The sequence below is a fragment of the Gymnodraco acuticeps genome, unplaced genomic scaffold, assembly GCF_902827175.1.
Source record: "Gymnodraco acuticeps unplaced genomic scaffold, fGymAcu1.1, whole genome shotgun sequence".
NCBI lineage: Eukaryota > Metazoa > Chordata > Actinopteri > Perciformes > Bathydraconidae > Gymnodraco > Gymnodraco acuticeps.
In genome coordinates, this window is record NW_022990999.1 from 254,193 (window position 1) to 276,869 (window position 22,677).

Consider the following 22,677-nt stretch of genomic DNA (forward strand, 5'->3'; position numbering starts at 1 on the left):
GCTCTGAAAGGCACCCTGGGCTTTCCTCTGGTCCGCTTTGAAGACGCTGTCATCAACATGTACCCCTTCACCAGAGTGCACCCCTATGAAACCCAGGAGATCCTCATCAACGACATCCTCAAGCACTTCAGAGAGGTATGCTGATTTCAAATGATTAGCCATTAGTCATTATCAGGGAGTCTCACTACACAATTGCACTACAGCAGCTGTGACACTGCTGGGATCCCCCCTCCTGCAGAACTCGATCCAATCCATTGTGAGACTTTGTTGGCCAGCCATTCTCCATGTTTGATAAATAAAGTGAAGATCATTTCTATCAGCTGCTACATGCACTACATGCACAGCAGCTGATAGAAATGGTGGTTTGAGTCAGAGATGACTAGGTTATTATGGTATGCTGAAAATAAATCATTGAGTTTATTGTATTTATATACAGTACCAGTCACAAGTTTGGACACACCTTCTCATTACATTACAGACATTGCATTTAGCTGACGCTTTTATCCAAAGCGACTTACAATAAGTACATTCGACCAGGAAGACACAACCTTGAAGAAAACAGAATCATATAAGTACATCAGGTTTCATAGAGCCAAACATTTCAAGTGCTACTCAACTGGCTTTAGGTAAGCCAGTCCTTTATTAGTATAAAAGTGCTTTGTTAATAGTTCTATCGCTCGAAGTGGAGTCGAAAGAGATGAGTTTTCAGTTTGCGCCGCAAGATGTGTAAGCTTTCTGCCGTCCTGATGTCAATGGGGAGCTCATTCCACCATCCTGGAGCCAGGACAGCAAACCCACGTGTTTTTGCTGATGGGAACTTGGGTCCCCCTCGCAGCGAGGGCGCAACGAGCTGTTTGGCTGATGCAGAGCGGAGTGCATTCAATGGCTTTTGTTTATTTAAATTGTTTTCTACTTTGTTGATTTATACTGAAGACATCAAAACTATGAAAGAACAAATATGGAACTACGTAGTAAACAAAAAAGTGTTAAAAAATCCAGAATATGATTTTTATTTTAGATTCTTCAGAGTTGCCCCCTTTTGACCTGATGACAGCTTTGCTCACTCTTGGCTTCTCTCAGTCAGCTTCATGAGGTCGTCACCTGGAACTCTATTTGACTAAGAAGGAAAGTGATGGAGAGCTGCGTCAGATGACCTTGCCTCCACAATCAACCTCAACCCAATGCGGTGCGGTGGTGGCGAAGTCCATAGGGACTTGGCTTGGGAACCGGAAGGTCACCGGTTCAAGTCCCGGAAAGACAAAGGCCCATTCCCAAACCGCCCCCTACACCCTACCCCTCCGTTTGTGCGTTCACGCGGAGGGTCCGTCATATTAAGGGCTGTTCCAAAGCAACGAGTGTGGAGCGGTGTGGAGGGGGAGTGGCCTATCAAGCCCTCAAACAGCGAGTCTGCATCGGTGCTGACTTGAGACCGGTCTCTACCTGACCGGAGTCACGCTGTGTGTGTCCGTCAGGAAACAAGCTGTTAACAAGTAGTTCCAGCAAACATCCACTGATAAACTGCGATGTTAACAACCTCATGATAACCTCATATGTTTTAAACTGAGGATCATACCTGTGTTTAGTCTAGAAAAAGGTAAATGTGTGCATTTTATTATAAAGTTGTGTATATTTACAGATTGTTGCAAAAACTAAGAAGCTTATAAACATCAGATTTAAAACTAAAAGAGCTTTACAAAAAAGTAACACAATGAAAGATGTTTGGAGTTTTATTTGAGTTATTAATTAACATTTTTTGTCTAAGAGATGCTGATTTGAAACCGTTGTTAGATACAGTTACGGCACTTCCTGTTTCCTTCCGGAGAGAGGGGAGGCCGTCCCAAAGCTTGCTGCTGTATTTACTCCCTCCATCTGACAGGAGGGAGCCTCGTTGAGCTGCGAGTGTGGCTACAGACGGAGTTCACTCCGTCACGGAGGGATAATGTCGAGGGAATGGTTTGGGATTGGGCCTAAGTGCTACCGAGGTGTCCAAGGCACCGTTCCCTACACTGCTCCCTGGGAGCCGTACATAATGGCAGCCCACTGCTCCGTACACTAGGATGGGTCAAATGCAGAATGGACATGTCCCCTCTGTGGGACGATTAAGGGCTCAGCACATCTGGGAAGTCCTTCAAGACTGTTGGAAAACCATTCCAGGTGATGACGTCATGAAGCTGACTGAGAGAAGCCAAGAATGTGCAAAGCTGTTCTCAAGGCTGCTTTGAAGAATCTAAAAATATAAATCATATTCTGGATTGTTTAACACTTTTTTGTTTACTAATAATTAAAATAAATAAAAACCTTTGAATGAGAAGGTGTGTCCAAACTTTTGACTGGTACTGTATATATATATATTGTTTACATTGATATACTCTACTTCCTCTGCATTGCTTGCATACTGGTCTTGTTACATAATCTTGCCCTATTTTATTTCTATTCCGTTTCTTCTTGCACAATTTTTCTTGTTTTATAATTTATTTTATGTGTTATATTATTTTTACGTTGCATTGTTGAAGTAGCCTGGGACTTAAGATGCTCTTTGCCATATCTACACTGTAGTTACTGTGCATGTGACAAGCCTTTGTGAACTGAACACCGTCAAACGCTGAACTAGCACACACACAGTTACAACTTGCAACTGCACTACTTTTTAATAGTTTTACTAATTTATTAACTGATCGACATCAGAGATGCAAAATATCATCCCTGTGTTTTTTATATTGTAAACTGTATTTAAATGATGTGCGGGCATGTATGCATGTTAGTATGGATGTGTGAGCATATGTTTATGTGTATATATGTTTATATAGATATATATTTATTCGTTTTATGTTGAAATGCACTGCGAGGATTGCTTTTTAAAATGTCGTTGTACCTGGTGCGATGACAATAAAGGAATTCTATTCTATTCCTTTGCATCTTTGTGCAGGAGTTGATGAGCCAGGCGGCTCAGATCCTGGGCTCTGTGGACTTCCTGGGAAACCCCATGGGGCTCTTGAACGACGTGACGGAGGGCATGTCTGAGCTCATCAAGTACGGCAACGTGGGGGGGCTCATACGCAATGTGACCCACGGGGTGTCCAACTCTGCTGCCAAGGTAACCTGCTCAGCTGTGGTTCACTCCTTTATATCTGTTCATAATAACAGTGCTACATTTCACATGTTCTGTTCACACTGGTGCAGATCTTCTTTGCTTGGCTCTTCCTTGACATTATCATATTGTACAGGTGTTCCTGTTATGTGTCCAGCTCCTGAATCTACACATCAGCACATGCATTGTACACAAGCGCACACATAAAATCATGTGAAAGTTGTAAAAGCTTTCACCTTTCTTCAGACTATTTTATGAATTGTAAGGTGTCCTTGGGTGCTTTGAAAGGCGCCTCTTGAGTAAATGTATTATTATTATGCATAGTGAGCATGTTCCTGTTCCCTGTGTGTCAGTTTGCAGGGACGTTATCAGACGGGCTGGGAAAGACCATGGACAACCGGCACCAGAGCGAGCGAGAGTACATCCGGTACCACGGGGCCACCAGCGGGGAGCACTTGGTGGCAGGGATCCACGGTCTGGCTCACGGTACACCCCCACTCTGTGTCCACTCTGTGTCCACTCTGTGTCCACTCTGTGTCTGCGCACAACTCGTAGGCTTTAGAATTATTTTCCGTGGGCCCCCTAAACACAAAAAAGCTAAAAATAATCAGGCCCTATTATTTTTTCCACACAGATACTGTCAGTGTATTTCATGTTGAAAGGTGGAGAGCAGCACACATGATGTGGCTGACAGCTGATGCTTCTCATGTTGAAGCTGCTGGCTGGGAGAGACAAAGGAAATCTGTGACCAATGAAATAATAGATGCATGTGCACTTGGCAGGGTGAAAAACAGTGTTTTGTTGTCAAAAACTGTTCAATTGACATGTAATGTTTGGAAAATATTCAGTACTCTAACGGTACGTCCACACGGCGGCGTGCGTTGAAGTTTGCCGGCGGGCGTGTCTGAAACTCGACCAACAACCAATCACATGAATCTCCCGCCCCTGACACACAAGCAGCGGTTTGATTGGCTAGAGCTTGTACTGACATATGATTCGATTGGCTGACGCTTCTGCCGAGGCTTCAAAAGTTGAACATTGCTCAACTTTTGCAGCGAGCCACGCCAGCAACGCTCTGCGTTGCTTCCCGCAATGCAGTTCGGCGAGTGAATGGTGAAGCTTTCAACGCACGCCGCTGTGTGGACGGGCCGTAAAGGCTGTGATAGGAGGCAGTAAAAAGAATGTATCACATTGTTATTCCTGTAATAGAGAGACTTCACCCGTCAGGTGTACAGATCCTCTATCAGTACCCAGCAGCAGAAGGGAGGCTGTGGCTCAGTGGAGTAGTGCACTGATCTTCGGCTCAGGGGAGATCAAGGTCGCGTCCCACTGCACTCAGAATGTGGTTTTGTCCCTTGGCAAGACACCCCAACTGGCTCCTGTGGGGGTTGCCCACAGTACTGAATGTGTGCAGGTCGCTTTGGATAAAACCGTCTAACAGGCGACATGTAATATAGATAAATGGATACTTTATTCATCCCAGATTGGGAAATGACATTGTCACAGCAGCAGTGTTGTCAAGCATTACACACGTTACAAATATTTATAAGATACAATATAATACAAATAAACATAAACATTATCAGCAAATATATACAAATACACAACAGAAAGGACATATATCACTAGAGTATCTGAATGATACACAATATAACGAAAATATTGAATCAATGGAGTACTCTAAAATATACAATCTCACTAAGCTACAGAAAAAGAATACAGACACAGAAGCCATGATGGCTCTGAGTTATTCCCTCCTGCTGCTCTGTGTGCATCCCTGATGGGGCAACTGACCCAATGAATCATGGGAAGTGACTTCAAATCTTTTATAATGTTTTTCTGTTATTGCTCCTTAGCCTAGAGAAGAAATGGACATTATATATATAGGCATTTTATTTATTAGGATAAACCCCTTGAGATGCACCATCTCGTTTTCAAGGGGGTCTACTGTTAGAGCAGTAGACAGTACATGGCAGTTTATATGAGCGCGGCTTCCTCTCAGCACCAGGGATGATATGGTGGAGCTGGCTCTCAGTCTCTCTGCTCTGTGAAGTGACCCTTCTTTGACATATCTCCCTCCCCAGGTATCATTGGAGGCATGACGAGCATCATCACCTCCACGGTGGAGGGCGTGAAGACGGAGGGCGGAGTCAGCGGCTTCTTCTCTGGCCTGGGCAAAGGTCTAGTTGGCACAGTGACCAAACCGGTGGCTGGGGCTCTGGACTTTGCCTCAGAGACGGCTCAGACGGTCCGGGACATGGCTAGTCTCAGTAACCACAGGTGGGCTGAGTCTACTACCTGTACTCTAGTATGTGAGCTTCTGAAAGAATGACTCTCCCCCTCTGTATTATAACGAGTCTGTACACAGATCAGAGAGAGGGGAGTGAGATGAATCTCCTGCAGTACGACAGAACAGAACCTTAAGGAGGAGTCCAGGCTTTGTTCTCACATGCACAACAGCTACAGCGTAGTGGTGGCAATACAAGTCTGAATCCCCAAATTCCTCCAAAAGCACAAAACATACTTAATATAGAACAATAAAACACAAAATAGTGCAAGTGGCACAATAGTGAAGGTAAAATGCAGGGATAGGTAAACTAAGGACATGCCAAACAGAATAACAAACCAATATAAAGGTAAATAAGCTCATATGAAAGGGGCGGAGTTAGCAGTATGCCACCAATAAAAAAAACATGTGGAATGTCATATTTCACAAATAAAGAGTGAACTACAATCAGACAAATATGAAGAAGTTAACACATAATGCAGGATAAAAGCAACACTGTTGCAGCTGCAAATTGCAGGTAGAAAAGCTGGCAAAAATATATATAAAGTTTAAAGCTATCGGGTCATATTATAGGATAAAGGAAATGCAGTTGTAACTGCTGTGTGCAGGGAAGAGGTCCAAAAATCACCGACTGTGTGAACATTAATAGAATATCACCTCCCATCTTCAGAGCAATCTGACTATTATTACATTTGCGAAACTTACTTAAATATCTGCGAAAACATAAGTAACCGCAGGAAATTAACTCAGAGTATTACGTTCAGTCCACGAGACTGTGAGTGCAGATGCTGACGTGTCGCACTTATCATTCATCACATCATATCACACCATCAATCACATCATATCACACCATCAATCACATCATAATATATATTTCCTTATCTGTGTTGGCTTCTCGAGCCATATACACATATACTGTATTCAGAAGTGTTATTTAAAATGTATATTTGTTGTGTTGATCAGCTGTGTGTTGCAGGGTTTCCCACACATAGACTATACTTGGGCGGGCTGCCCAGGTATATTAACGGCCGCCCAAGTATATTTTGCGACCCATTTTATTTACATGTAGGTTTTTTCTTCTTTTTTTTTATTCGTCCGCGTCCACGATGCCATCTGCGATCGATTAACTTGTGGACAATGATCCCTCGCTCTACGCCTCCTGTACCCAGTCCCGGAATGGCCATCGGGAGGACTGGGGGGTTTCCCGATGGCCTGGCCTGTTAAGTGGCCTGCCTCACACAGGGTGACTGGCTGTCTACATGATGTGGTCTGCCTCACACAAGGTGACTGGCTGTCTACATGATGTGGCCTGCCTCACACAGGGTGACTGGCTGTCTACATGATGTGGTCTGCCTCACACAGGGTGACTGGCTGTCTACATGATGTGGTCTGCCTCACACAAGGTGACTGGCTGTCTACATGATGTGGTCTGCCTCACACAAGGTGACTGGCTGTCTACATGATGTGGTCTGCCTCACACAGGGTGACTGGTTGTCTACATGATGTGGTCTGCCTCACACAGGGTGACTGGCTGTCTACATGATGTGGTCTGCCTCACACAGGGTGACTGGCTGTCTACATGATGTGGTCTGCCTCACACAGGGTGACTGGCTGTCTACATGATGTGGTCTGCCTCACACAGGGTGACTGGCTGTCTACATGATGTGGCCTGCCTCACACAGGGTGACTGGCTGTCTACATGATGTGGTCTGCCTCACACAAGGTGACTGGCTGTCTACATGATGTGGTCTGCCTCACACAGTGTGACTGGCTGTCTACATGATGTGGCCTGCCTCACACAGGGTGACTGGCTGTCTACATGATGTGGTCTGCCTCACACAGGGTGACTGGCTGTCTACATGATGTGGTCTGCCTCACACAGGGTGACTGGCTGTCTACATGATGTGGCCTGCCTCACACAGGGTGACTGGCTGTCTACATGATGTGGTCTGCCTCACACAGGGTGACAGGCTGTCTACATGATGTGGTCTGCCTCACACAGGGTGACTGGCTGTCTACATGATGTGGTCTGCCTCACACAGGGTGACTGGCTGTCTACATGATGTGGTCTGCCTCACACAGGGTGACTGGTTGTCTACATGATGTGGTCTGCCTCACACAGGGTGACTGGCTGTCTACATGATGTGGTCTGCCTCACACAGGGTGACTGGCTGTCTACATGATGTGGTCTGCCTCACACAGGGTGACTGGCTGTCTACATGATGTGGTCTGCCTCACACAGGGTGACTGGTTGTCTACATGATGTGGTCTGCCTCACACAGGGTGACTGGCTGTCTACATGATGTGGTCTGCCTCACACAGGGTGACTGGCTGTCTACATGATGTGGCCTGCCTCACACAGGGTGACTGGTTGTCTACATGATGTGGTCTACCTCACACAGGGTGACTGGCTGTCTACATGATGTGGTCTGCCTCACACAAGGTGACTGGCTGTCTACATGAAGTGGTCTGCCTCACACAGGGTGACTGGCTGTCTACATGATGTGGTCTGCCTCACACAGGGTGACTGGCTGTCTACATGATGTGGTCTGCCTCACACAGGGTGACTGGCTGTCTACATGATGTGGTCTGCCTCACACAGGGTGACTGGCTGTCTACATGATGTGGTCTGCCTCACACAGGGTGACTGGTTGTCTACATGATGTGGTCTGCCTCACACAGGGTGACTGGCTGTCTACATGATGTGGTCTGCCTCACACAGGGTGACTGGCTGTCTACATGATGTGGCCTGCCTCACACAGGGTGACTGGCTGTCTACATGATGTGGTCTGCCTCACAGAGGGTGACTGGCTGTCTACATGATGTGGTCTGCCTCACACAGGGTGACTGGCTGTCTACATGATGTGGTCTGCCTCACACAGGGTGACTGGCTGTCTACATGATGTGGTCTGCCTCACACAGAGTGACTGGCTGTCTACATGATGTGGTCTGCCTCACACAGGGTGACTGGCTGTCTACATGATGTGGTCTGCCTCACACAGGGTGACTGGCTGTCTACATGATGTGGTCTGCCTCACACAGAGTGACTGGCTGTCTACATGATGTGGTCTGCCTCACACAGGGTGACTGGCTGTCTACTTGATGTGGCCTGCCTCACACAGGGTGACTGGTTGTCTACATGATGTGGTCTGCCTCACACAAGGTGACTGGCTGTCTACATGATGTGGTCTGCCTCACACAAGGTGACTGGTTGTCTACATGATGTGGTCTGCCTCACACAGGGTGACTGGCTGTCTACATGATGTGGCCTGCCTCACACAGGGTGACTGGTTGTCTACATGATGTGGTCTGCCTCACACAGGGTGACTGGTTGTCTACATGATGTGGTCTGCCTCACACAGGGTGACTGGCTGTCTACATGATGTGGCCTGCCTCACACAGGGTGACTGGCTGTCTACATGATGTGGTCTGCCTCACACAGGGTGACTGGCTGTCTACATGATGTGGCCTGCCTCACACAGGGTGACTGGCTGTCTACATGATGTGGCCTGCCTCACACAGGGTGACTGGCTGTCTACATGATGTGGGTCTGCCTCACACAGGGTGACTGGCTGTCTACATGATGTGGTCTGCCTCACACAGGGTGACTGGCTGTCTACATGATGTGGCCTGCCGACATGGCCACGGATCATAAATCAAAGCCCTTGATTGGTCTCTGTGTGTCATTCAAGCTCGGGATCACCTCAGCTCAGGTGAGGTAAAGGACTCTGAGTATTTAGATAGTTAACATATGGCGCGTTTCCACTGCAGAGGGTAGCTCGCTTTAAGCGTGCCGAGCCGTGCGGGTTCCGTTTTTGGTTGCGTTTCCACTTGGCCTAGTACCGGCTAGCAGGTCCTAATTCACAGTTTTTCTGGCCCCATAAAATCGTGGTTCTAGGGCCAGGAACAACCAGGCTGAGTCGGGCTGAGTATGCTAAACTAGAGAGAGAATCGCTGGCAAGGGGGCTACAACTACAACAAGATGAACATATTTGACCGTGATTTAATTGTAATACACGTTTCAAAATGATGCCGAAGTAACAACATACTGATACCGGTTAGTAAAAACCATGAATTAATGCTTTGACAAGTCTGCAGACAGACGGCATGCGTGTTTTCTAAATGGAGCTTGGCTAAGCTAACGTTATATATGCTCCGACCGTCCACACTCACAACAACGGCCTACAGACATAAATAAACCAGCGACTGTATTCGCCATGACACAGGCAGTCTGTGGTTTGTACTTGTTTAACTTTTGTCTAGTTTCTGAACAGATATGAAGAGCTGTGAGCTCTGAGTGCTAAGAGCTAACGGCTGTGTTGTTTTTCTGGGGCTCTCATTGAAGATGACGTCACGGCTCCGCCTACACTGCGTTACTATAGTAACTACCCCAGTTCCTAAACTGTGACGGCCCGTCCACACAGCGGCGTGCGTTGAAGCTTACAACGCTTCTGCCCATTCACTTTGAATGGGGTGACGTCACTTTTAGCCGAACTGCATTTTGGGAAGCGACGTGGAGCGTTGCTGGCTTCAAAGGTTGAGCAATGTTCAACTTTTGGCGCCTCGGCAGAAGTGTCAGCCAATGAAATCCCGTTTATGCAAATCTGCCAGTACAAGTGCTAGCCAATCAAACCGCGTGTATGCTGGGAGAGACTACGCAGGTCATTTCCTCATATTCAAAAAAATGGAGGGAAAATTCATTATAGCGGTAGTGAATCACCCGGTGCTGTATGATCAGTCTATGTTCATCTACCGCATGGTTTCTCAAACTTTTTCATACCAAGGACCACTTAACCAATAAAAAAACACTCGTGGACCACCTAACTCCACAAATATTAAAAACCACATCGTTTTTCTAGAACAGATTACAAATCGCCTGAAAATGGTACAAACAAGTGGCAACATATGTGATGAAGGCGTTGCGCTGGGCTATATCATGCAATTGAAAGTGAAACTTAACCTCGCTCCGTTGTTGAGATATTCCCGCGAGAGTGCGGAAAACTTAAATGTATTTATTTATTTCAAATGGGAAATGTTACCAATATACTCACGGAACACTAGGGGGCGCTCACGGACCACCAGTAGTCCGTGGACCACACTTTGAGAAGCACTGATCTACCGGGATACAAACCGGAGGAGCGAGGCATGGAGGGAGGTGGCAGAGACAGTGGGTGAAACTGGTAGGTTTTCGCCTGTTTGGGGATTTTATATCCAGTTTACTTCGTTTTAACATTGCTATTGCTTTGTATGTCGGGGGCGGGAGATTCATGTGATTGGTTGTTGGTCGCGTTGCTCGCAAAAAATCCCCAAGCTTCAGACACGCCAAGCGTCAACGCACGCTGCTGTGTGGACGCTCCGTAATGGAAGCGCAGCATTAAAGTGAGCCGGGCCTAATAAGGCCTAACCAAACGGAGCAAGTCTAAGTTCTCAGTGGGTCTCAAACGGTCTGGTCACCATTTATGTAAACACATATTTCCATTTGAGAGGGTAGTGATTAGTAAAATATGCATGAATAAAACGTTTTTTTTAAAGTTAACTAGGTAAGGTAAGATAAAAAAGGTAAGATACACTTTTGAAACTTGTTGAGAGCTAAAACTAGTCTTTGCTGCTGCCTCAAAGAGGAGCAGGGAGGAGAGGAGGGAGGGAGACAGGAGAGGCTGATTCAGGAGCACAGACACACTCACAACTATAAATGAACCAAAAATAAATACATTTCAGTGTTTTTTCATATTGGAAATGGTATGTTATTGGTTATGGGCATGATTTTATGATTATTGAAATGTATACAGTTCTGTTTCATATAGGTGTTCTCATAAATCTAGTCTCTTTATTTCCCCCTCAAAATGCACCAGATTGATGCATTTAACTCCAACATTTAAAAACAAATCTTACCGGGGGATCATGCCCCTGGACCCCCCTAGAGGATTTGAGGTCCACCCCCACTTAAAATCACATGGATAGGTTCCTAAACCCATTTACCAATTTTTTTTAAATAGCAACCCATGTCCATATGTTTATTTGTGGGTAGTAGATTTAAACTATAGGGCTATCACTATGGGCCCTGCCTGTACCTGTTCGCTCTGCCATCGCGTGAAGGGTCTGCTAACAAGCGACCAACAGAAAGGTTCATGTTAATGTAAACGTCACCTCAAACGTCACTACCCCCCCGCCCCAAGTATATTTCAGATCTGTGGGAAACACTGGCCCTTTCTCATTCCGGTAGTGACCCCGAAATCAATTTCAGCGCGCCATGTTGAAGGACATCTCATTTCTCTAAATGCACTTCGAGGATCGAGCGTCGAGGAGGCTCTCTGGAGGAGCTATAACCGAGAATACACTGATGGGTCCTCCGGATCCTTTGCGGATGCATTTCCGGGAACAGATGTTTCAAAGAGTCGTGACGCACGGCCAGACTTATCTCAACCAATGACAGCTCTGCATGCATCCCCTGGATATTATTTTATTAACTGCTCTCATCGCAACCAAATGGACGTAGGGTCCGTGACGTCACCCATAGGATTTTGCAGAGTTGCCGAGAAGCCCTTAGTAGGCGGTGACGTCAGAGTTCAACTCCCGCCTGCTCCAAATAAGGGCAAAGAGGCGGAGCCGAGACGGGACCTCCTGCCACCGAGCTGGAAGTTCCAGAGCTAGCTGAAGCTACCAAGCTAAGCTAATATGCTCCCCATCTGCACACTGCCATCGCATTTTACGTTTGTAAGGTAAGTGGACATGAAACTATTCAGCAAACCTATAAATAATAATCTAAGTTATTGAGTTTTTAGCATAATACTTCAGAATCTTAAAATCCCTTAACGTTTGTATGCACATGTTAATATGTTTGCATGACATTAGTTATTTATATTTTGATATCACTTAATTATACGTTTAATACATTTAAGTCAAGCTAAGGTACATGTGATGGTAGCTAGTTAGTGCTCTTACCTGTGAGGCCTCCTCCAATCAGCATAACAACCAGACTGTATCATTAAAACTAAGTACCAGTTGACTTTGACTTTAGACAAACAATTCAAAAGACAAAATGTATTTAAAGACCAATCTTTATTTGAATGTGCCTCTTAACCTGAGATATTAGTTATACAGTAATAGTATTGACAATCTAAAAAAACTGAGCAACTCAACAGTCAACTTTATATTTCTTATTGTCTAAAGCATTTATTATTTTCATTTTCCCCCTCTCATATTCAGTGTGGACGGATTGAGACAGCATGGTGTCCAGAGAGCTGCAGAGACTTCAGGGAGAAACCTCCGTGTGATGGACGTCCTGTCTGTTGGTTTGGAGAGGACTGAGGGTCTTTCCTCAGCGAGGAGGACCAGGCCTGATGGAGGAGCCCATGCTGGGCATAGCTAATACCAACTGCACAGGCCTAGTCTGTCACTTTATTTGACTAAATGTGTTTGCTTATACATTTAATAGGTTTACACCTTCTGTCCATATGTGCTTTTTATTTAAAACATGTTTGATGAAGTTTTGGTTCACATTTCAATAAATTGTATTTGTATTTGCACTCCTTTCGTCCATTATTCTTACTGAAAATAATAAATAATAATAAATGATTTTTATATAGCGCCTTTCAAGGGACCCAAGGTCGCTGTACATGGTGGACAAACAAAACAAACGGACAATCAAGGGCAAACCAAATAAATAAATAAAGGAAGCCGGGGGACCAGAAAAGGGCTAGGGCCCGAAGGCCAGGGTGAACAGGTGTGTTTTTAGTGATGATTTGAAGATGTCCAGGGAGGCAGCATTACGGATCTCGGCAGGAAGTGCATTCCAGAGGGTGGGGGCCGCAACACTGAATGCCCTGTCACCAACAGTTCGGAGGCGAGAGCGGGGGATGGAGAGCAGGCCCGTGTCTGAGGACCGCAGACTCCGAGAAGGGGTGTAGGGATGGAGGAGGTCCGATAAGTACTGGGGGGCGAGGGAATGGAGGGGAGCTGCAGTCACTGATGGTGACAAAGTTTTTCCTATTAGTCAGGTAGGACTCGAACCAGTTAAATTACACATTCACATCAGACTGAAGATTGGCCCCATTTATTTGTGACGTCGCAAACTCTGCGGTACAAGGCACAAGTGATGTGAAGCTCATAAAGCATGGCAAATAGAAATAATCAGCTGATGGAGTGTCATACTTGCCAACCTTGAGACCTCAGAAATCGGGAGAATTTCAAAACTACCGCGGGGGGGGTGGGGGGTGCTGTGCTAGTGGATCGCCGGAGCTGTAGCCTACTAGATTAACATTAACATGCTTATTGTAGTTGTAAGTGCACTGCCTTGCGGCCTGAAGCACCATCCTTGATGGAACATACAGTATGTGTGGGCTGGACCTGTATTTTACAGGAAAGGAGTGAGCAGAGGGTAGAGTTGTCGATTCTTGTTCTGTTTTCTGTGATATATCTTCCTCACCCTCTCAGACTTTCAGTTGCGCGCGCTACTAAAGAGACGGGGGCAATGAAATCGGGAGTCTCCCGCGAAAATCGGGAGGGTTGGCAAGTGTGTGGAGTGTAGATGTGGAAATAGGTGCATTCGATCAGCTGACTGTGTTTTCACAATAAAAGTAGTTTCTTAGTGAATGTCCTGTACTGGTCTTAAAATCTCATAGCATCAGCTTTTAATGTTCCTCTTGGATGTTCTTCTTGACCCTCAGAGAAGGAGAAAACGTTGTGTCTTTCAGGCATGTCCTTTCCTAACAAAAATGACAGGAAACATATTATTGCAGAACAAGTGTGTTATTTATGAAAGCGGTGTGTTTGTGTGTTTAGGGGCTGTAGATATAATTATTTTGTAATTGTAATGTTTTTTTTATTTCAACAGAGAGCTACAAAGACAATCAGACTATGAATGAACAGTATGAAGTTCATCAACATTGAAATATATTTTATTATCAAAATAATATTTAACTGTTATCAAAACGTAGTGCAACTGTAGAAGCTTGCTCTGTTGTCTCACTGAAAGAATCACTTTTACCACGTTTTTTCAGACAATATTGAGAGGTAAATAGTAGCAGTTCTCACTGTGTTAAATATCTTTGCCTTCAATAAATTAAATTAGAAAGCTGACAAAGTCATATTGCTAAATATCTAAATGTAACTTTTTGCATGGAAAAAACCCTGAACTTAACTGATGTGTAGGTGATCTAGTATTTAGTATTGTTTAATGGAATGTATATCAGTGTATTCAAGTCAATACTTCATTTATTTAAACCAATATATTTCTTGATTCTTTGTACAGTAAGAAAATAGTCTTTGTACCTGTGCTGAAGTTCACTGCTGTGAGGAGTCCAGTTCTGTCTCTCACTCTCTGGTTCAGCCTGTCTGCATCACCTGGACACTTTAAACAAACAGATATGTAAAGTACCATGTGTACAAACAATATAACTGATTCTCTTCTGTTGAACATGTTGGATTGTGTATTGTCCGAGTCAGGGTCCTTTTTATTTTACTGTAACTTTGGAAGTTGTGTTACCAATGCTTACTGTTTATTTGATACCCATTTGGTAATGCAATTAATAAAAACAACAAGGTTTGGGTTCGATCTTCAGATGACTGTGACGTTAACGTGTAAGCTCAATAATGAACTCCAGCTCAACCAACCATATTGTAATATCTAAGTAATCATCTTGAAATATGACATTATTATTTGTAATATACACACATCTTATTGTGAGGTTGATTTCACATACACTACTTCAACATTAGCTTGTCTACATACTTGAGCATAGCCAATTTAAATTAACCTTAGCGATGCATACAGTTCCTACCTACATAATAAAATATCTCTCTAAGTTACAAGGATGACCTTATTTTATCAACCTCAAACAGAAGCCGTTTGTTGTACAGTATTATCCCACTTAACGCTTAACACTTGACTATTTTGTTTTAACCTTTATATATATAGTGATGTCGATTTTAACTTGGAGGCTACTATTAGCATCGTTAGCACCGATGTAGCTACCACTCGCTTACACGCTAACCCAAGCCTTAACATTCATTACGTAGCTGATTAAAATAATTAAGACATAAATAAAGTACTCGAATTTCACTTACCGCAAAACCGCATTCATGCACCGTCTGTTTTAACCGCAGAGCGAGTCACAATAGTCCGATATATAAGCATGAAGAACAAACAACCACGGCCGCTTCAAGTTGTGTTCCCTGGATGAACTGACCAGGCAGAGTCCCTGTAGCTTCACGGAGCTGCTAGCAGAGAGACAAGAAGCTAGCAGCAGCAGTCACTTGACAGAGCTGTCACTCAATGTGACCACGGCCTAATATATGCATAACTTTAAGGCTTAATATGAATTAAACAGATGAGTTGAGAACAAATTCACCCCCCCCAATCCATATTCATAAAGGGGGGATCTAACTATACAGAGAATATGGTTTTTTGAACCACGATGTAAACATGTTTATTTCTGCTGTAAAGTTGGGCATTTTAACATGGGGGTCTATGGAAATTGCTCCCTTCTGCAGACTGCTCCTACTGGCCACTAGATGAACTGCAGTGTGTGGCATTTCCGTATTGGCGTCCCGGTGTTGTCACATTATGCCTCCCCGTCATGAAATGCCCCCCTTGTCACGGGAACGCGCATTTCTAAATGACACGTTTACACCTCTAAATGACACGTTTACACCATAGGTTTACACCTTAAAACGAAGTTTAAAACGAAAAGTAAACGTTCTGGGTTTTTATTAATGGTAATTTTCAGACTGTGAGTTGTTTAGTGGTAGCTCATAGTCTTGATTCTTCTGGTTTAACTTTTCGCTCCGTATTTGAGGTGTCGAAATTCATTCGTCACTTCCTTTTCAGTTTTTGTTTTTTTTAATCTTTTTTTTATCATTATTGTTACGTCCTGTCTGTATAAACGTGCTTTAAAATGTATTGTTTAATTTTACATAGTTGTCATCTAATAATCAAAATATATGTTTACAAATGTTACATAGTCTTTGTCAGCATATTATTATATACGCTATGCGTACAAAATAAAAGTGTGACATTCATGAAACTTGCTCCATTTATTGGTACCAGTCCTAGAACCATACCCTGAAAAATGCTTGAGGGTGGGATTCATAGAAACCTATTTTTTTTTGGGGGGGGGGGCATTTTATGACAGGCCTGTCCATCACAATATGCCCCCCCTTGCTATCTTACAAAATAAAAGTGTGACATTCATGAAACTTGCTCCATTTATTGGTACCAGTCCTAGAACCATACCCTGAAAAATGCTTGACGGTGGGATTCATAGAAACATATTTTGGGGTGCGGTGCATTTTATGAATGTTTTGATATTCCTTCAGTAAATGTTTTCAACATTAACTTGATATACCTTAAGTTATATTGAGACGTGTTTACCAACCATGAAGTGTTCTGGCACCTCGGTTGGATACCGAGCCTCTCGGCCAAACATCAAAAAGTATGGTGAGAACTTAGTTGTCATCTGCTTTTTTGTTCTCAAGCCAAACATGACTGCATCTAGGTACTCATCCCAGTCTTCTGGTTTGTCTGCCACCAGCTTCCTGAGAGCTCTAAAAAACAAAACTGAATTTGTACTGATAATAGTACTGATAATAGGCATTATATATACTGTATATCAGTGACGTGCGGTGAGGTTCATGGCTGGTGAGGCACTGACTCTTTCAGAGTCAGATTTACAAATATTATATTTTGACCTTAATCGAAATGTTCGGTTATTTTCAAAAGCTTTTTTAGTCTGATGCTTCGATTCATTTTAAACAGACCGTTCAACAAAAGGATACCCAAAATCTAAATATTGGATTGTTCTTTCTTAGTAAGATCCCATGTTCATTACCAATGTGGTCTTACCTTGACTTGAAGATGAAGTTCATGCTATCCTTCTGGACAACAATCTCCATTACATTTTTGTAAAAGTCCTCCTTATCTTCCTCTAGTTTCAAAAGTCTAGTTTGTTGTTTGCGTCTACGGTCTCTGCGTAGAATAACAGTAGCAACAAGAACCTGTGGGCTCACGTGCGCCCCCTTCAGTGCGGCAGAGGTTATGGCTGCCTCCCCTGGTGCTTTTTTCATTGCCGTTGTATGATGAGACCAGCGGGCCTAAATATCATATATACGTGAAATAAATTATTTAGAGACTATGGATGGCGAGGATAAATGTAATAAAGGGATCTACAAACATTACATTGGTGACATACAGTGAGATGGTGCAGGCATGCGCTTAGGGTCCGCTTTCCAGCCAGTTTCTGTGAGGTGACGCATTCTGAGGTGAGGCAGAGCTCATCTGTGCCTCACCTTACCCCACAGTAACTGGCTTGAGCGCGCTCACAAAATAAGTGCCCGCGCTACATTAGTGCCCGCGCTCCAGCCAGTTACTGTGGGCTTACGTGAGGCAGAGCTCGTCCCTGCCTCACTCCTCATCGCTCCCATGTAGGAGTTGTAGCGGAGCTCGGCAAATTTGCTGATTTTGACTATAAAAAGCGATTGGAATCAAACAGAAATCACACTTACAACACAGATCACTTATTATTATTACTATTTAGTTTTTCTTTAGTTGTTTTTCCGTTACATTGGAGTATGACAGGTGAGGCTCTGCCTCCCCTGACTGCACGTCGCTGCTGTATATATATATATATGGTCCGACTGGCATTTGCCTCACCTTTGTATGGTGCCGTTCATCCTCTCTACCAGCCCATTGGTTTCAGGGTGATACTTTTATTTTGTAAGATAGCAAGGGGGGGCATATTGTGATGGCCAGGCCTGTCATAAAATTACCCCCCCCCCCCCCCCCCAAAAGAGGTTCTATGAATCCCACCCTCAAGCATTCTAGGACTGGTACCAATAAATGGAGCAAGTTTCATGAATGTCACACTTTTATTTTGTACGCATAGCGTATATAATAATATGCTGACAAAGACTATGTAATATTTGTAAACATATTTTGATTATTAGATGACAACTATGTAAAATTAAACAATACATTTTAAAGCACGTTTATACAGACAGGACGTAACAATAATGATAAAAAAAAGATTAAAAAAAACAAAAACTGAAAAGGAAGTGACGAATGAATTTCGACACCTCAAATACGGAGCGAAAAGTTAAACCAGAAGAATCAAGACTATGAGCTACCACTAAACAACTCACAGTCTGAAAATTACCATTAATAAAAACCCTGAACGTTTACTTTTCGTTTTAAACATCGTTTTAAGGTGTAAACGTGTCATTTAGAAATCAGCGTTCCCGTGACAAGGGGGGGCATTTCATGATGGGGAGGCATAATGTGACACAACACCGGCTCTGCCCCAGAGTTTGCCGCTTGATCGCAAGGCGATGTTTACAGAGAGAACAGCTGTGATGTCCGTGCAGTCCGTGCAGAAAGCAGAGCAGTGTGTATAATATATATCACTCAGTATAACAGGCCTACTCTCTTTATTTGCTTTAGTTTAGTAGATATCTACAAACAAAGAGTCCATATTTTTCTAAGACCATTTAGTGCTTCACATAATAAAATACACAACGGCTGTAGCCTGATTATGCTTTAGGGTGTGTGTGTGTGTGTGTGTGTGTGTGTGTGTGTGTGTGTGTGTGTGTGTGTGTGTGTGTGTGTGTCTGTGTGTGTGTGTGTGTGTGTGGTGTGTGTGTGTGTGTGTGTGTGTGTGTGTGTGTGTGTGTGTGTGTGTGTGTGTGTGTGTGTGTGTGTGTGTGTGTGTGTGTGTGTGTGTGTGTGTGTGTGTGTGTGGTGTGTGTGTGTGTGTGTGTGTGTGTGTGTGTGTGTGTGTGTGTGTGTGGTGTGTGTGTGTGTGTGTGTGTGTGTGTGTGTGTGTGTGTGTGTGTGTGTGTGTGTGTGTGTGTGTGTGTGTGTGTGTGTGTGTGTGTGTGTGTGTGTGTGTGTGTGTGTGTGTGTGGCGGACAGACAGGTCTCAGTTGGTTTGGTGTCCTCTGCTTACTTTCAATACTTGTAAATAAAACTTTTGGCCCGTAATTTATTTTCCTCATTGTAGCGACCAGAGAGGGGGGGGGATATATCCAGTCTCTGATAGTGTTACGTTATTATGAGAGTGCTCTGTTTGATTCTGAAATTGTATATAAATATATACATATATGTGTGTGTATGTCCACATCTGTAGCCTGTTATTGTCTCATTATACCGCACTGTGAATGAATCAAAGTAAATATATAAGTCATCATGAACACATCTGTCCATCAGACAGAGGGCTGCTGTGCCTCCTGTCATCATTAATGGACGTCTCTTTAAAATGACCCGCTCAGAGGAGAGGAGTTCTCATTTCTCTAACCGCCTGCTGCTTCCCCTCCTCTCTCCTCGGCTCCTCGGCTCGAGGATAGGAGTCGAGAAGGGGAGTTAGAGAAATTAGAAAGGGCCACTGTGTTGTGTTGTGTTGCAGGCTGTGTGTTGATCAGCTGTGTGTTGTGTTGCAGGCTGGGGGTACAGCGGGTAAGGAAGCCGCGCTGCTGTAAGGGCCCCCAGGGTCTGCTCCCCCGACACTCTGCCACTCAGGCAGAGGGGCAGGAGCAGCTGTTCCGCCTGACGGACAACATCCACTCTGAGTTGTGAGTCTCCTGTCATTGTGTGTGTCTTCCCCTTGCTGACCTGTTGTTCATCACACTGACTGTTCACTGCCCCCCCCCCCCAGCTTCATCGCTGTGGAGCCCATCGACAGCTACTGCGTCCTCATCTCCTCTAAGGTGGTGTACTTCCTGCGGCCAGGGGAGTACGTGGACCGGGAGGCCATCTTCCTGGAGGTGAAGTATGACGACCTGTACCACTGCCTGGTCTCTAAGGATCATGGGAAGGTGTATGTGCAGCTCACCAAGAAGGCAGAGAGCACCAGCAGCGGGGTGGCCATCCCAGGCCCCTCCCACCAGAAACCTATGGTGAGCTGAAGTCTATGGGTTCACATACTTTTCAAACCTGCACTGTCAATGTTTGAATGATGTTTTCAATCTGGATAAGAACTTACAAATACTTTGTGTGCTATCAGTTAAAACAGATTGTGTTTGTTGAGTGAAGATCAGACTATCATTTAAGACTTTTATACATCAATTCCGGTTTTCCAAAGGGTTCACTTGATCCCAAAGACACTGAACAGTTGAGCCCAGTCAAACCTCCAGACTACAGTAACATAAGATAAGATATACTTGATTGATCCCCAGTGGGGAACGTGTTTTTGTTGCAGCAGTATGTAAAACAAAAGTATTGCACATCAATAGAATTTTTTTTTAAAAAGTGTACTTGTACACAGCGTCAGTGTGCCAGTGCACTCCCTGGTACTTGTAGTCCTCCATAGCAGCCAAATCCTCTCCCAGAATGCACAGGGGCAGAGGAGACGTCCTCTCCACATTCAGAAGCAGATGATTTTCTCCAGTCCACTCTACAAAATCACCCACCATGCTCTGTCCTCCTCCTCCTCCTCCTCCTCCTCCTCCTCCTCCTCCTCCTCCTCCCTCCTCCTCCTCCTCCTCCCGTCCAGCCCTTATGGACCACTGCAGAGTCATCCGAACATCTCTGCAGGTGGCATGACTCTGAGTTGTGTTGAAAGTCTGAGGTGTATAAGGTGAACAGGAAAGGAGACGGCACAGTCCCCTGTGGGGCTCCTGTACCACCAACCACCACATCAGACAGCACACTGCCCAGCCGGGCGCACTGTGGTCTGTCCGTGAGGGAGTTGGTAATCCAGGAGATGGTGCGAGTGAGCACGCTGCAGCAGGTAGATCACAGCATCGTCGTCCCCAGGTGAGGCTGGCAGGCAAACTGTAGAGGGTCTAGGAATGATCTCACCTGCAGTCTGAGATGGGCCAAGTCTCTCCAGCACCTTCATCACATGAGATGTGAGAGCTACTGGGTGATAGATCCCAGAACCACGCAGGACGTCTTCCACAGCCCCCGTTGACTCCTTCATGTGTTGGCTTTAGACTGCTTAAGAGGGAAAGAGTCATATTCCAAAAAAGACTGCATCTCTGAACCTTCTCTTTACATGAAGACCATTGTATGTGAGCTCCTGATAAGTGATGCTGCATACCAGTTGTATGTTTTCACTTCCATTCACTTTACACCCTAAACACCTTTCACTGCGTTAATAGTAACCCTGTACCGATCCTCTCCTCAGGTCCATGTGAAGAGTGAGAGTCTGGCCATCAAAATCTCTCAGGAAATCAACTATGCCAAGAGTCTGTACTACGAGCAGCAGCTGATGCTTCCTGCCAGCGAGAACGAGGACTGCTTACAGCTCGAGTCCTGATCACATCACTGTTTTACAAGCATTGGTCACTTTTCTTAAATCCTGAGACTGTCAGGGCTTTTATTGATTTTTGTAGACCTCAGTGTTTTAAAGAGTTTGACAAACTGCAGCAAAGGGAACAGTCAGACACATGACCTGATGTCTGGCACATGAAATCACAACATATGCAAGCCGCTGTACATTTGATGAAGAAACACTGGCTCCATGTTTATATGTTCTACATGTTTGTGTATAGACAGAAATGTAAATATAGCTACAAACCAATACTACAAACATACTGTACTAATTATGAAGTGTGGAGAATAACAGATCAAGCTGATGTAAAATATACAAACAAACTGCCTTTCCCTCTCTATTTTGTGTATAAGTGACCATTAGTTGGGGGAGGGGGGGTAATAGCACTGACACAGGGAGTGAGGGGACCTGCAGCCCCCCCCCCTGCCTCACACACTGAAGCTGCCTGTCTCCGTCTCTGCCTTTTACAATCACACACCTCCAGGTCGGACATGTGTTTTATTTGAAACCTTTTTTAACAAGATGCTTCCGTCTGCAGAGTTCTGATCCACAGCACGGAGCGCCCCCTCCTGAGTGTTGGTCTTTGGGTTGAGTGTGTTGTCAGAGATATTCCTAAAATGTGTGTTCGAGAAGAGGAGTGCATATGTGCTCTTTACAATAACGTTCATGTGGACACACTTCAAATAAAGCCCCAAGACAGCAGCAGTGTGTGGCCCTCTCATTTCCAGACTGCAGTGCGTGTGCTCGTGTTCAGGGTTTCTCTATTCCATCACCGACAAGGGTGACGCTCATCAGGATTTATACTATAATGAAACATGAACTTCAAAATCACCCTGAGATCCAGGTTATAACTCTTAACATTTGTGCTTATCTGACATGAAGTCAGCCAACACCCACCAAAGGGTTACACCACTTGTTAGGCTGCCTCCTAGCACCTGCCTAAACCACTCCCCTGTCTAATCACTGTTCAAAGAAATAAACCAATACCAACACAGAAGAGCATCTTCATTCAAACATCAGTGTTCAGGACATGAAGG

At 44.6% G+C, this 22,677-nt stretch overlaps 1 protein-coding gene across 1 annotated transcript in view; it reads left to right on the plus strand.

The window, feature by feature from the left end:
• The window catches only part of vps13d (vacuolar protein sorting 13 homolog D), a 104,030-nt gene extending 81,688 nt beyond the window's left edge, over nucleotides 1-22,342 (plus strand). Inside the window, exons 64-70 of the mRNA XM_034235920.1 lie at nucleotides 1-135; nucleotides 2,927-3,094; nucleotides 3,442-3,574; nucleotides 5,173-5,368; nucleotides 19,806-19,937; nucleotides 20,021-20,261; nucleotides 21,494-22,342. Coding sequence (XP_034091811.1) covers nucleotides 1-135; nucleotides 2,927-3,094; nucleotides 3,442-3,574; nucleotides 5,173-5,368; nucleotides 19,806-19,937; nucleotides 20,021-20,261; nucleotides 21,494-21,625 — 1,137 coding nt within the window. The 3' untranslated portion in view covers nucleotides 21,626-22,342. The remainder of the gene's footprint in view (nucleotides 136-2,926; nucleotides 3,095-3,441; nucleotides 3,575-5,172; nucleotides 5,369-19,805; nucleotides 19,938-20,020; nucleotides 20,262-21,493) is intronic.
• Nucleotides 22,343-22,677: the final 335 nt, after the last annotated feature.